General features: G+C 50.4%; 1 protein-coding gene across 2 annotated transcripts in view; it reads left to right on the top strand.

Moving 5' to 3' along the window:
• The window catches only part of pecam1a (platelet and endothelial cell adhesion molecule 1a), a 43,362-nt gene that overhangs the window by 670 nt on the left and 27,471 nt on the right, over nt 1-15,221 (top strand). For both annotated transcript variants that reach the window (XM_084330008.1, XM_084330007.1), the window contains exons 3-5: nt 4,845-5,141; nt 8,743-9,042; nt 14,465-14,725. In XM_084330008.1, the coding sequence (XP_084186134.1) occupies nt 4,845-5,141; nt 8,743-9,042; nt 14,465-14,725 (858 nt within the window). The remainder of the gene's footprint in view (nt 1-4,844; nt 5,142-8,742; nt 9,043-14,464; nt 14,726-15,221) is intronic.

Below are 15,221 nucleotides of genomic sequence, written 5' to 3'. Positions count from 1 at the left end.
AGGGGTGGTGTAGTGAGGTGGTGTAGTGGGGTGGAGGGGTGGTGTAGTGAGGTGGAGGGGTGGTGTAGTGGGGTGGAGGGGTGGTGTAGTGGGGTGGAGAGGTGGTGTAGTGAGGTGGAGGGGTGGTGTAGTGCTGTGGAGGGGTGGTGTAGTGGGGTGGAGAGGTGGTGTAGTGAGGTGGAGGGGTGGTGTAGTGGGGTGGAGGGGTGGTGTAGTGAGGTGGAGGGGTGGGGTGGAGGGGTGGTGTAGTGGGGTGGAGGGGTGGTGTAGTGAGGTGGAGGGGTGGTGTAGTGGGGTGGAGGGGTGGTGTAGTGGGGTGGAGGGGTAGTGTAGTGAGGTGGAGGGGTGGTGTAGTGAGGTGGTGTAGTGGGGTGGAGGGGTGGTGTAGTGAGGTGGAGGGGTGGTGTAGTGGGGTGGAGGGGTGGTGTAGTGAGGTGGAGGGGTGGTGTAGTGAGGTGGAGGGGTGGGTAGTGAGGTGGAGAGGTGGTGTAGTGGGGTGGAGGGGTGGTGTAGTGGGGTGGAGGGGTGGTGTAGTGGGGTGGAGAGGTGGTGTAGTGGGGTGGAGGGGTGGTGTAGTGAGGTGGAGGGGTGGTGTAGTGAGGTGGAGAGGTGGTGTAGTGGGGTGGAGGGGTGGTGTAGTGGGGTGGAGGTGGTGTAGTGAGGTGGAGAGGTGGTGTAGTGGGGTGGAGGGGTGGTGTAGTGGGGTGGAGAGGTGGTGTAGTGGGGTGGAGGGGTGGTGTAGTGAGGTGGTGTAGTCGGGTTGGAGGGGTGGTGTAGTGAGGTGGTGTAGTGGGGTGGAGGGTGGAGGGTGGTGTAGTGAGGTGGAGGGTGGTGTAGTGGGTGGAGAGGTGGTGTAGTGAGGTGGTGTAGTCGGGTGGAGGGGTGGTGAGTGAGGTGGTGTAGTGGGGTGGAGGGGTGGAGGGGTGGTGTAGTGAGGTGGAGGGGTGGGGTGGAGAGGGTGTAGTGAGGTGGTGTAGTGGGGTGGAGGGGTGGTGTAGTGGGGTGGAGAGGTGGTGTAGTGAGGTGGAGAGGTGGTGTAGTGGGGTGGAGAGGTGGTGTAGTGGGGTGGAGAGGTGGTGTAGTGGGGTGGAGAGGTGGTGTATTGAGGTGGAGGGGTGGTGTAGTGGGGTGGAGGGGTGGTGTAGTGAGGTGGAGGGGTGGTGTAGTGGTGGGAGGGGTGGTGTAGTGGTGGGAGGGGTGGTGTAGTGGGGTGGAGGGGTGGTGTAGTAAGGTGGAGGGGTGGTGTAGTAAGGTGGAGGGGTGGTGTAGTGGGGTGGAGGGGTGGTGTATTGAGGTGGAGGGGTGGTGTAGTGGGGTGGAGGGGTGGTGTATTGAGGTGGAGGGGTGGTGTAGTGGTGGGAGGGGTGGTGTAGTGGGGTGGAGGGGTGGTGTAGTGGGGTGGAGGGGTGGTGTATTGAGGTGGAGGGGTGGTGTAGTGGTGGGAGGGGTGGTGTAGTAAGGTGGAGGGGTGGTGTAGGGTGGTGTATGGTGGTGTAGTGGGGTGTAGTGGTGGTTGAGTGAGTTGGAGGGAGGTGTAGGGAGGTGTAGGGAGGTGGAGTGGGGTGGAGTCTAGGCAGAGTCTTCCTCCAGTCTTCACCTGGATGGTGGAGAGAATAATAGAGCAGCAGGACGGGTGTTCCTCTGTGTGGCTCTATATTGTACATAGGACATGTATTGCTTCATGCCTTGCTATGTGAGAACATTCAATGTATTACTTTGTTATTGGACACACGCAGCCCGATCTCGCTTAAAATGTGTAAATAAAGTACTTATCGACCACAGGAAAAAGGTAGATTATTGTCCATTATATTATAGTACACATAACAAATAAGTAATATATTGATGTATTTATGGACATATATTCAAAAAAAAAATTAAGTTAACTTAAAGTCTTCAGAAAAGGCTTGAGTCCCCCTGCTGGGTAACGAACCCAGGACACTTGCATGGGAGTGTCGCTTTTATCCAACATTTGGTAATTTAGCTAATAATGCTTTTATCCAAAGCCATTACAAGTTCTGTACAACAGGTCACCAGGAAGGGTACCATTCTGGCAGCTAAATAACAGTGTTCAAACAGTGTTGAACTTGGGTGCTACAGTCTCGAGTGCATAGTAGTAAAGACATAGCATAGTACTTTTCTGATAGCCTCGACCAAACCCTAAACCCAACCTTAACCCTAACTTTATATTAACCATAACCATTAAACATTAAAACAAACCATCATCATAGTATTGCTGTGTTTGTATCAGGGTGGGTGGGTGTCTTAGTCTAGTGGTGAGAGCTGTGTTTTAAAATAAGAAAAGTATTGAATTATCTTTTTCCCCCTTCTTTTTCCGATTTTCTCCCATCCCAATGTTAGTCGTTATGCCAATTCCCAATCCCCTTCCTGGTCGTTGAGCACTCTACCCCCCTACCGTCGGTCCGGGAGGGCGGAGTCTATCACATGCTTCCTCCGACACATGTGTACCCAGCACACCGCTTCTTTTCACCTGGCAGTGCGGACTCTCACTGGGAGAGTGTAACGTGTGGAAGGTCACACTACCTCTCCTAGATCCTTCCCTTGCTGTGCAGGCGCCGCGACCGAACTGTAGGAGTCGCTGTTTACAACGACCAGGACCCACCCTCGCCGGGTTTCCCACCCGCTAGCACTGCCAATTGTGTTAGTATGGCCGGTCGGCCAACCCGGAAGCACCACAGCTGGATTAGATCCCACTGACTCTGTGGTGGTAGACAGACGCTTAGTCCGCTGCGCTACCCAGCCACCCCGAGAGCTGTGTTTGTATCAGGGTGGGTTGTCTTAGTCTAGTGGTGAGAGCTGTGTTTGTATCAGGGTGGGTGGGTCGTTTAGTCTAGTGGTGAGAGCTGTGTTTGTATCAGGGTGGGTGTCTTAGTCTAGTGGTGAGAGCTGTGTTTGTATCAGGGTGGGTGGGTGCGTGTCTTAGTCTAGTGGTGAGAGCTGTGTTTGTATCAGGGTGGGTGGGTGGCTTAGTCTAGTGGTGAGAGCTGTGTTTGTATCAGGGTAGGTGTCTTAGTAGTCTATTGGTGAGAGCTGTGTTTGTATCAGGGTGGGTGTCTTATTCTAGTGGTGAGAGCTGTGTTTGTATCAGGGTAGGTGTCTTAGTCTATTGGTGAGAGCTGTGTTTGTATCAGGGTGGGTGTCTTATTCTAGTGGTGAGAGCTGTGTTTGTATCAAGGTGGGTCAGGGTGTCTTAGTCTAGTGGTGAGAGCTGTGTTTGTATCAGGGTGGGTGTCTTAGTCTAGTGGTGAGAGCTGTGTTTGTATCAGGGTGGGTGTCTTAGTCTAGTGGTGAGAGCTGTGTTTGTATCAGGGTGGGTGTCTTAGTCTATTGGTGAGAGCTGTGTTTGTATCAGGGTGGATGTTTTAGTCTAGTGGTGAGACCTGTGTTTGTATCAGGGTGGCTGTCTCTTAGTCTAGTGGTGAGAGCTGTGTTTGTATCAGGGTGGGTGTCTTAGTCTAGAGGTGAGAGCTGTGTTTGTATCAGGGTGGGTGTCTTAGTCTAGTGGTGAGAGCTGTGTTTGTATCAGGGTGGGTGTATTAGTCTAGTGGTGAGAGCTGTGTTTGTATCAGGGTGGGTGTCTTAGTCTAGTGGTGAGAGCTGTGTTTGTATCAGGGTGGGTGTCTTAGTCTAGTGGTGAGAGCTGTGTTTTTATCAGGGTGGGTGTCTTAGTCTAGTGGTGAGAGCTGTGTTTGTATCAGGGTAGGTGTCTTAGTCTAGTGGTGAGAGCTGTGTTTGTATCAGGGTGGGCGTCTTAGTCTAGTGGTGAGAGCTGTGTTTGTATCAGGGTGGGTGTCTTAGTCTATTGGTGAGAGCTGTGTTTGTATCAGGGTGGATGTTTTAGTCTAGTGGTGAGACCTGTGTTTGTATCAGGGTGGCTGTCTTAGTCTAGTGGTGAGAGCTGTGTTTGTATCAGGGTGGGTGTCTTAGTCTAGAGGTGAGAGCTGTGTTTGTATCAGGGTGGGTGTCTTAGTCTAGTGGTGAGAGCTGTGTTTGTATCAGGGTGGGTGTATTAGTCTAGTGGTGAGAGCTGTGTTTGTATCAGGGTGGGTGTCTTAGTCTAGTGGTGAGAGCTGTGTTTGTATCAGGGTGGGTGTCTTAGTCTAGTGGTGAGAGCTGTGTTTGTATCAGGGTGGGTGTCTTAGTCTAGTGGTGAGAGTTGTATCAGGGTGGGTGTCTTAGTCTAGTGGTGAGAGCTGTGTTTGTATCAGGGTGGGTGTCTTAGTCTAGTGGTGAGAGCTGTGTTTGTATCAGGGTGGGTGTCTTAGTCTAGTGGTGAGAGCTGTGTTTGTATCAGGGTGGGTGGGTCGTTTAGTCAAGTGGTGAGAGCACTCGTGACCACAATCATCAGTTGTTAGTTCAACTCCCGGTTATGCTGTTTGTTTTGGACTTTCGCCAATACTAAATGTAAATATATTACTTATACAATAAGTAAATATAGTACTTATGGCTATAACATAACGTACATTATGTACTGTACCTATTTTCCTGTGGTCAATTGGTACTTTATTTGATTTCTTTCTGATGAAACTGTGTTATCTATTTCCGTGTGTGTGTGTGTGTGTGTGTGTGTGTGTGTGTGTGTGTGTGTGTGTGTGTGTGTGTGTGTGTGTGTGTGTGTGTGTGTGTGTGTGTGTGTGTGTGTGTGTGTGTGTGTGTGTGTGTGTGTGTGTGTGTGTGTGTGTGTGTGTGTGTGTGTGTGTGTGTGTGTGTGTGTGTGTGTGTGTGTGTGTGTGTGTGTGTGTGTGTGTGTGCGTGCGTGCGTGCGTGCGTGTGTGTGTGCGTGCGTGCGTGCGTGTGTGTGCGTGTGCGTGTGTGTGACTGTACAGTATTATACACCATAGACTCTGTGGGCCTGACGGTGCTACCCGGCAGAACCGTGCAGAGCGGCGTCCCGGTGAACCTCAGCTGTGAGGTGAGCGTCAGCCACGCCCCCACCCTCCACCTGACGCACCGGTTCCAGTTCCTACGCCACGACGTGCCCGTCCACGCCGTCAACACCTCGGAGGCCGAGGCCCGGTACCAGCTGTCCCCCGCCCGGGCCGCAGACACAGGGACCTACGAGTGCCGGGTCACGGTGGAGGACAAGAGCAAAGTCAGCCACCCCCTGAAGCTCACTGTCACAGGTACATTTACAAGTTATGTTTTTGTAGATTTATTATTGGGTTTTTACTACCGGGCAGTCTGGTAGAGAAAGAGAGAGGAGGAATGTGAGACAGAGCAGGGGAAGACATTCGGCAAAGAACGGCGAGTCCGGGAATCGAACCCTGGTCGGCCGTGTTGCGACACAGCGCGTTACGTGGTTCGCCACTCGGGGGCGCCCTGGTACATTTACATTTAGTCCTTTAGCTGACGCTGGATGTTGGAGGTGGGAGGTTGGGAGGTGGAAGGTGGGAGGTGGAAGGTGGGAGGTGGAAGGTGGGAGGTGGAAGGTGGGAGGTGGAGGTGGGAGGTGGGAGGTTTGGAGGTGGGAGGTGGGAGGTGGGAGGTGGAGGTGGGAGGTGGGAGGTGGAGGTGGGAGGTGGGAGGTGGGAGGTTTGGAGGTGGAGGTGGGAGGTTTGGAGGTTTGGAGGTTGGATGTTGGGAGGTGGAGGTGGGAGGTGGGAGGTGGGAGGTGGGAGGTGGGAGGTGGGAGGTTTGGAGGTGGAGGTGGGAGGTTTGGAGGTTTGGAGGTTGGATGTTGGGAGGTGGAGGTGGGAGGTGGGAGGTGGGAGGTGGAGGTGGGAGGTGGAGGGTGGAGGTGGGAGGTGGAGGTGGGAGGTGGGAGGTGGGAGGTGGAGGTGGGAGGTGGGAGGTGGGAGGTGGAGGTGGGAGGTGGAGGTGGGAGGTGGAGGTGGGAGGTGGAGGTGGGAGGTGGAGGTGGAGGTGGGAGGTGGAGGTGGGAGGTGGAGGTGGGAGGTGGGAGGTGGAGGTGGGAGGTGGAGGTGGGAGGTGGGAGGTGGGAGGTTTGGAGGTGGGAGGTTTGGAGGTTGGAGGTTTGGAGGTTTGGAGGTTGGATGTTTGGAGGTTTGGAGGTGGAGGTGGAGGTGGGAGGTGGAGGTGGGAGGTTTGGAGGTTTGGAGGTTGGAGGTTTGGAGGTTTGGAGGTGGAGGTGGAGGTGGAGGTGGGAGGTGGGAGGTGGGAGGTGGGAGGTGGAGGTGGGAGGTGGGAGGTGGGAGGTGGAGGTGGGAGGTGGAGGTGGGAGGTGGGAGGTGGGAGGTGGAGGTGGGAGGTGGAGGTGGGAGGTGGAGGTGGGAGGTTTGGAGGTTGGATGTTGGGAGGTGGAAGGTGGGAGGTGGGAGGTGGGAGGTTGAGGGTTGGAGGTTTGGAGGTTGGATGTTTGGAGGTGGGAGGTGGAGGTGGGAGGTGGGAGGTGGGAGGTGGAGGTGGAGGTGGGAGGTGGGAGGTGGGAGGTGGGAGGTGGAGGTGGAGGTGGGAGGTGGGAGGTGGGAGGTGGAGGTGGAGGTGGGAGGTGGAGGTGGGAGGTGGGAGGTGGGAGGTGGGAGGTGGAGGTGGAGGTGGAGGTGGGAGGTGGGAGGTGGGAGGTGGAGGTGGGAGGTGGGAGGTGGGAGGTGGGAGGTGGGAGGTGGAGGTGGGAGGTGGGAGGTGGAGGTGGAGGTGGGAGGTGGAGGTGGAGGTGGAGGTGGGAGGTGGGAGGTGGAGGTGGAGGTGGGAGGTGGGAGGTGGGGGTGGGAGGTGGAAGGTGGGAGGTTTGGAGGTGGGAGGTGGGAGGTGGGAGGTGGGAGGTGGAGGTGGAGGTGGGAGGTGGGAGGTGGAGGTGGGAGGTGGGAGGTGGGAGGTGGAGGTGGGAGGTTTGGAGGTGGGGGGTGGGAGGTGGAGGTGGAGGTGGAGGTGGGAGGTGGGAGGTGGAGGTGGAGGTGGGAGGTGGGAGGTGGGGGTGGGAGGTGGAAGGTGGGAGGTTTGGAGGTGGGAGGTGGGAGGTGGAGGTGGGAGGTTTGGAGGTGGGAGGTGGGAGGTGGGAGGTGGGAGGTGGGAGGTGGGAGGTGGGGGTGGGAGGTGGGAGGTGGGGGTGGGAGGTGGAAGGTGGGAGGTTTGGAGGTGGGAGGTGGGAGGTGGAGGTGGGAGGTTTGGAGGTTGGATGTTGGGAGGTGGGAGGTGGGAGGTGGGAGGTGGGAGGTTTGGAGGTGGGAGGTGGGAGGTGGGAGGTTTGGAGGTGGAGGTGGGAGGTGGGAGGTGGGAGGTGGAGGTGGGAGGTGGGAGGTGGGAGGTGGAGGTGGGAGGTGGAGGTGGGAGGTGGGAGGTTGAGGGTTGGAGGTTTGGAGGTTGGATGTTTGGAGGTGGGAGGTGGGAGGTGGGAGGTGGAGGTGGGAGGTGGGAGGTGGAGGTGGGAGGTGGAGGTGGGAGGTGGAGGTGGGAGGTGGGAGGTGGGAGGTGGAGGTGGAGGTGGGAGGTGGGAGGTGGGAGGTGGGAGGTGGGAGGTGGAGGTGGGAGGTGGGAGGTGGGAGGTGGAGGTGGGAGGTGGGAGGTGGGAGGTGGGAGGTGGGAGGTGGGAGGTGGGAGGTGGGAGGTGGGAGGTGGAGGTGGGAGGTGGGAGGTGGAGGTGGGAGGTGGAGGTGGGAGGTTGGAGGTTGGAGGTGGTTGGGTGGGTCGTTGTTTTATCTCGATCTTGATTAATCACCCAGCCCTATAATATACGTACAAATGTACTCTTAAAACAGCTCATACCAACAGTTATACGATGCAGGTGGCCATGTTGAAATTACATCAAACTGGCGGGTTGAGATATCATACCAGAGTTTGCAACTATTAACTCAGAGTTCATGCGCCGCTTTATTAAGGAATGTCGGAATGCCCGACCTCTGGGAGTTATAATCGAACAAAGCGTTACACCCTGTTTGCTCAGGCTGTTAACAAAAACAGTGTTGTAAAGTAAAATGATAAATGATCGTGTGGAAAATAATCTCTACTGTCTGGAACCATTCCATACACTGTGTGGTGAGACCCTAAGGACTACTGGACGTCTTGACTAAGAGAGGGCAGCCCTAGTGTCCATAGTAGTACAGCATCACAGTACTGTATAGTTTAGGGTTTCTCATCAAAGTTTGACTGGGATGACATTTGGACTAATGTTACATTAGCTTCCCGCAACCCTAATCACCAGCAAATACATTTTAATTACATTCATAGGACGTATCTCACGCCTAGGAAGCTATGGGGTTGGTGGCCGACTCTTGTGCGCTCTGGGGACCAATAATCTAAATCTAATCTAATATATAATAAAAAAAAAAATTAAATGCTTAAATGCTAAATATATGCAATATATAATCTAATAATCCAATAATCTAATTCCAATATATAATCAAAAAATGCTAAAATGCTAAAATGCTAAATATATGATCTGATGAAGTATACAGTATTCACATAATAAGGTATGCATAAATGTTTCATTGATTGACTTTCTTTTTCTATATTGTTTTCTTATTTTTGTATTTATAATGTGTTTTATATACTCCCACATCAGTGCAAACGAGTGCTCGCTCTCAACGATCCTCCCAACTGAAACAAGGCTTGAATGAATGTACTCGAGGTGGATGGGTGGGGGGATGGTTGTGGTCGCTTGTTTGACTGTTGTCATGATCTGATCCTGTGACCATGTACTGTACATGTCTGTCTGTGTTCCTCTTGTTATGTATGTTTGCTGTGTTTTTGGAGCTCCTTTTTATCTGCTGTAACATGAAGTGCCCAGTTTGGAACTAATAAACTTGACCTCGACTCCACACGCCACAGGCCTACAGATCCCCTGGCTGCAGCTGAGCAGGGTGATCCTGTTTGAGAGCGAGGATCTGGTGGCCACGTGCAGCGCCCCCGAGGAGAAGGGCTCCCTGCGCTTCCACTTCCACCAGGACTGGAGCAACGGGGGGGAGCCCCAGGAGGTCAAGCAGGTGGGGCCCAGTGGGAACTCCTCGGAGACCAGGCTGGTCCAGAGGCTGTCCGGGGACAGCCACCTGTACTGTGACTACGACATCCCCACACTGCCCGAGGCCGGCCGCTCCGGCCACAGCAACAGGATTCAAATCATCGTCAAAGGTAATTGGATTGATTGATTGATTGATTGATTGATTGATTGATTGATTGATTGTTTGATTGATTGATTGATTGATTGAAAACTTTATTAACAGATTGCAGAATGGGTACAATACAGTACGGCTCAATACAAACAATTGTTAAGGGGATGCAGACCAGAGAAAGACTTTCGTATTGTTTAGGGTCCCCCATTTTCAATTCATCATGACATTTCTGACATACAAGATATACAAATATACAGTACTGTTTAAGAGAAAGAGATCATAAAAAAATATATATATACATTCGAGGGGGAAGAAACTGTACATTGGAGGGGGTTGGGTGGATGGGTCGGGGGGGGGGGTTGGACATTGGGAGGGATGAGGGGTTGTGATGTCACTAGGGACATAGGACTACATGTAAGACTGTAAATGTAAATTAGCAGTGTTAGCGTGTGGGAAGCCGGTGGGGTATGTGTCCTGGTCGCGTGAATATTAAAGGCAACCAACTTGTGTTCGGCTTTTCTCTGATTGGCCGCGCCCCCCCGCCCCCACGCGCAGGCAAGCGCAGTCGTCCCACGTCCCAAATGAAATCCATGGAGCGCAAGCGAGCGGCAGCGCGGGCAACCAACTTGTGGCTGCTGTTCCAACGCACTTGTGTTGGGCTGCGGTAGCAGTGGAGCGCTATGAAATGCGCTGAACTAGAAAGCGTAACGTTATTATGTTTCGCGTTTTTAACAACCAACTACCAGATTCACTCGTGTATAAACAAAGCCCATACAGTTATGAAATGCGCTGAACTAGAAAGCGTAACGTTATTATGTTTCGCGTTCCATTGATTAACGCCATTACCTGCTGTGCTGTAGGAAGCAGAGGTACAGTAAGTTACAGTAGGTGTAGGTTACATGTTTAATCAAAGCCCATACAATTTTTTAGATGAATGATTGTGGATATAATATAGAAAACACATCATTATGATATTGTCAGATGGCGCAAAATACAATGGTGAGTGAGAAATATATCTCCAGTGATAAAACCCAGTGCTCTATGTCTCTATGATACACAGCGTGGATGGGCTTTCAGAGGGAGAGGCATGACTTCGCGACAGCCATATTAGACACTCACTGTACATCAGTGTGGAACTGTAACGTTATATGTTATTTTGCCCGTGGAGGCTGCTGAGCCTGAAGCGCCAGCGGGGCGACGCGGTGATTTATCCCCGGCTTCCGTGCGCCGCCGCCGGCTTGACTCGGTTCAGCTCCAGCAGCAGCAGCGGCCGTTCCTCCGTTGTAGAAGCCCTTCAATGACAGAGCTCTCATATTTTGCGAATGCATAAACTATATCTTAAATTATGGCTATGTGTCTAATATGGCTGTCGCTTATCAATGACTTCGCGACAGCCATATTAGACACATCGCCATAATTTAAGATATAGTTTATGCATTCGCAAATATGAGAGCTCTGTCATTGAAGTGGGTGGTGGCAGCATTACTAACAGTAGCGATTTTTATTGTTTTGTCATGACCAAACATAATCCCAACATAGATAGGAGGTGTACTGTATGTCAAATGTCGGTCATGTGGTGGAAGAGTTTAGTACAGTCACACAACAGAACACCGCTGGTTCGACCAGCGCTTCTGCCGCGCCGCAAGGGCGTGTGCTAGTGGATTGATTGATTGGCCGTGTGGCCAATCGGAGAAACGCTGAACGAAAAGCTGAACACAAGTTGGTTGCCTTTAATATTCACGCGTCCTGGTCATTGTAAACTGCGACTCCTACTCTACCCTTCATGATTTATGATTTTATTAGGATCCCCATTAGCTGATGCAAAACATGCAAAATAGCTGCTCTTCCTGGGGTCAAACACAATGGTGCCTTTACTGTATATAACAGCTTTTATCCAAAGCGCTTTACAATTTGTTCCTCACATTTTACCCATTCGCACACCGACAGCGGAGGCAACCATGGCAAGGTGCCAACCTGCTCATCGGGAGCAGTTAGGGGTTAAGTGTCTTGCTCAAGGACACTTAGACACGCTGCCCGGGAGGAGCGGGAATCGAACCGGGAGCCACTGTCGCCCCCCCCAAACATGATCAGTGAGACCTGATGAAGGCCCTCTGTGGCTGAGAGGTTGTCTATTTATTAGGTAGACGTCAAATGTACCTGCCTGCTCACTCAACGTAACAATTATGGAACGTGTGGAACCAAATTGAGTCTCTACATGGTCCTCATATAAACTGACTGTCACTAATGGCGCTTTTCCACTGCATGGTACCTACTCTACTCTACTCTACTCTACTCGGTATTTTCGGTTTTCCATTACCAAAGTACCTGGTACCAGGCTGGTACCAGGTACTTTTTCTGTACTTTTTTAGTCCCTGCTCGAGTCTGGTTCCAAGCGCGAGCCAAGCGGGTAGAATTGGTACTATAAAAGTCACGTGAAACACTGCAGACCACTGATTGGTCAGAAGAGAGACGCGTCACTCGTTGGAGAGTCTGAACTGGTCTGAACGAAAACAGAAAGCCGCCATCTTTAATGTCTCGCATAGGATTTCATTATGGTTGCAGCAGGCACAAGTTCAATAAACAAACGATACAGTCACTGTGTATTCTGCCTCATTTATTGATTAAACAAAACCGACATCAACACAATTTGCCACCGAGCGGAGAGTTTAGTCTCGCAAAAAGATCGCTGACTTGTTAAGGCTTAAGCTCCACAACGGTGGAAGGAATGTTCTAATGTGCTAATGTTGTGCTAGCGTTTTAGCATGGCTATCGTACATAGCGGGATCATTATAACTCGCTATTGATTGTTTGTATGAGTAACGTTAATGCTAGTAGAATAGACACAACGTGAGGTAATCACCATCCATTTTAAACCGGTTATTACCTAATGCTAACGTTAGCAAATAGACGCGACTGGTAACGTTACAGCTTGTTAGCCTAATGCTAACGTTAACGTTAGCATAGACAGCCTAGCTAACGTTAACGCTTGTAGAATAGACACAATGAGAGGTAACGTTAGCGTTAGCAGAATAGACACAACGAGAGTCTCGTTAATGTTGTTATTGATTGATTGAAAACTGTGTTTTACACTTTTACACTGGCTTGCGCGGCGCCTACTAGCTCACGGACATAGCTATGCTGCCGGAGCTCTCACAGAGCTATGGAGCTCTCAGCTGTACACCAGCAGCCCTGCCTCCCCACACGGAGACAAACTGAGTACTTTATTTTAGTACCTGCAGTGGAAAAGGAACAAAGTACCAGGTACCTAAAGCGAGTAGAGTAGAGTAGAGTAGAGTAGAGTAGAGTAGAGTAGAGTAGAGTAGAGTAGAGTAGAGTAGAGTAGAGTAGAGTAGAGTAGAGTAGAGTAGAGTAGAGTAGAGTAGAGTAGGTACCATGCAGTGGAAAAGCGCCATAATGCACTTTTCCTCCTGTGGGCCGGCCCTAGCAGGTCCAGCAAAAATATGTTTTTTTTATTCATGTTCACAGTGACAATAAATCAACATTGTTTTAGTTTTTTTGGTGAAAAGTTAACTATTAGCGAACATAAGTTCAGCAGGTTTGCATCATTACGTAGATAATCATGCAAGTAAACTGCATCAGAAGGTTGGCTTTTTGTACAGAAAAAAACCAGTTCTTCTATGTTTAGCAGAAGGAAGGTCGTTGAAGCAGTTTCTCTGTCTGTTTTAGATTATGGAGACATAGTTTATAGACATGCTGCTGCTTCCACTCTAAAGCCTCTGGACTCTGTATAGCATTCTGCCCTTAGATTGATCACTGGTTACAGTTATGGTTCATTGTATCCTATATGATAAGGTTGGGAAAGCTATCTGGCTGCACGTTAGCCTAGCTTAGCACAATGAATGGAAGCGGACATGGCCGGTTAGCCTGGGCATTGTCCAACTAACACCTCTCCCGAAGGCTAACCGGCCATGTCCACTTCCATTCATTGTGCTAAGCTAGGCTAACATGCAGCCAGATAGCTTTCTACTGAACACACAGAGAAGAAACTGGTATCTATCTTCTTGTCTCTCTCTGGAGAAGACGGTAAGCTAATTTCCCAAAATGTTGGCGTGTTCCTTTAAGGCCTTTAAGCTCATCTTGCAGGGCATTAAATTAATGTTGTAGATTGTCAGTAACTATTTGTACAGAATCTGCGGTACAGTAGATAATTGTGTCATCCGCATATAGAAGGGTTTGACAACCGTTCAAGGACAAAATAATGTCATTAATATAAATAGTAAATTAAACAGGGCCTAGGATAGATCCTTGTGGAACACCTTTCACACATTGGTTTCTGTGTGATAAATAGCTCCGGAACCAATCGCAAACAATTCCATCAAAACCAATACTGTACAGTCTATTCAACAGAAGAGAATGATCAATGGTATCAAATGCTTTGGACAGATCTATAAATAGGGCAGCACAATGTTTATTTTTGTCTAATGCATAATCATTTATAACTAAAGTAGTAGCTGAGATTGTACTGTGGTTGCCTCTGAAACCAGATTGGTGGGGGCTTAGAGCGAAAGTGTTATTCACTAATGATTCCAGGATTATAGCTAAGCAGGACAACTTGGAAATAGGAGGACGATAATTGTCCAGGTCAGTTCTGACTCACCTTTATGCAAAGGAGTGTGTGTGTGTCGCTGCATGACTACATTGTCAACGTGTGCAACGAATAAAGAGTTCTTCAAAGTCCAGTTTAATTTTAATCAAGATTAAAGTTTCTAGTTGTCAGTAAAATACAGAATATTTGTCCATGAAATGCTTTTTTCTGTATGAGCTCTTGAGAGTGTGCTAGATAAAATAGATAAAAAGTAGGGCGGCCGGGTAGCGCAGCGGACTAAGCGTCTGTCTATCACCGCAGAGACAGTTGGATCGAATCAAGCTGCGGTACCTCCGGCTTAGCCGACCGTCCATACTAACACAATTGGCAGTGTCAGCGGGTGAGAAACCCGGCGAGGGTGGGTCCTGGTCGTTGTAAACAGCGACTCCTACAGTTCGGTCGGGGCGCCTGCACAGCAAGGGAAGGATCTAAGAGAGGTAGTGTGATCCTTCCACATGTTACACTCTCCCAGTGAGAGTCCGCGCTGCCAGGTGAAAAGAAGCGGTGGGCTGGCTACACATGTGTCGGAGGAAGCATGTGATAGTCTCCGCCCTCCCAGACCGACGGTAGCCAGAGTGCGCAACGACCAGGAAGGGGATTGGGAATTGGCATAACGACTAACATTGGGATGGGAGAAAAACAGAAAAAGGAGGGGGGAAAAGATCATACAAAAAATATATATATATAGATAAAAAGTATAAAATAGACAAAGTCAAGAGTACGTAAACAAAAAGTGTTCAGTCAATCAATATACATATATACAATATACAGTACAGAGTAAAAAAATTAAATCTTAATCATCCTTTCAATATGTTGTGTTTGTTTTGTGCCACAGGGATCTTCATCACCCCCGTCATGAACGTGCTGCCCTCCAAGCGGGTGTTTGAGGGCGACGTCATCGAGGTGATCTGCAAGGTGGTGAACCCGCCCCCCGACGTCCAGGTGTTCCTGAGTAAAGGCAAGACGGTGCTCGTCAAGAAGTCCGTCGCCCTGCGTCACTCCATGGCCGTGAAGGCGGGGGACTCCGGGGAGTTCGTGTGCAAAGCGGAGTGGGGCAGCGCGCAGAAGGAGACCTACGAGACCATCGTCGTCAAAGGCAAGTCCAAGGGAATCCCAACCCGAGCATGACATGAGGAGCAAAATGGCTGCTGCTGTGTGAATAGGGTCAATAGTGTCCTCCTGGAATGTCCAATTGCACCATGGTGGTGACGTGGATGATGATGATGATGATGATGATGGTGATGATGATGATGGTGATGATGATGATGATGATGATGATGATGATGATGATGATGATGGTAATGATGATGATGATGATGGTGATGATGATGGTGATGATGATGATGGTGATGATGATGATGATGATGATGATGGTGATGATGATGATGATGGTGATGATGATGATGATGATGATGATGATGGTGATGATGATGATGATGGTGATGATGATGGTGATGCTGATGATGATGATGATGGTGGTGACGTGGATGATGATGATGATGATGATGGTAATGATGATGATGGTGATGATGATGGTGATGATGATGATGATGATGATGATGATGATGATGATGGTAATGATGATGATGATG

This window comes from Notolepis coatsorum (assembly GCF_963971535.1).
Source record: "Notolepis coatsorum genome assembly, chromosome: 14".
In the NCBI taxonomy this organism is placed as follows: domain Eukaryota; kingdom Metazoa; phylum Chordata; class Actinopteri; order Aulopiformes; family Paralepididae; genus Notolepis; species Notolepis coatsorum.
This window is presented reverse-complemented; position numbering and strand designations above follow the sequence as displayed.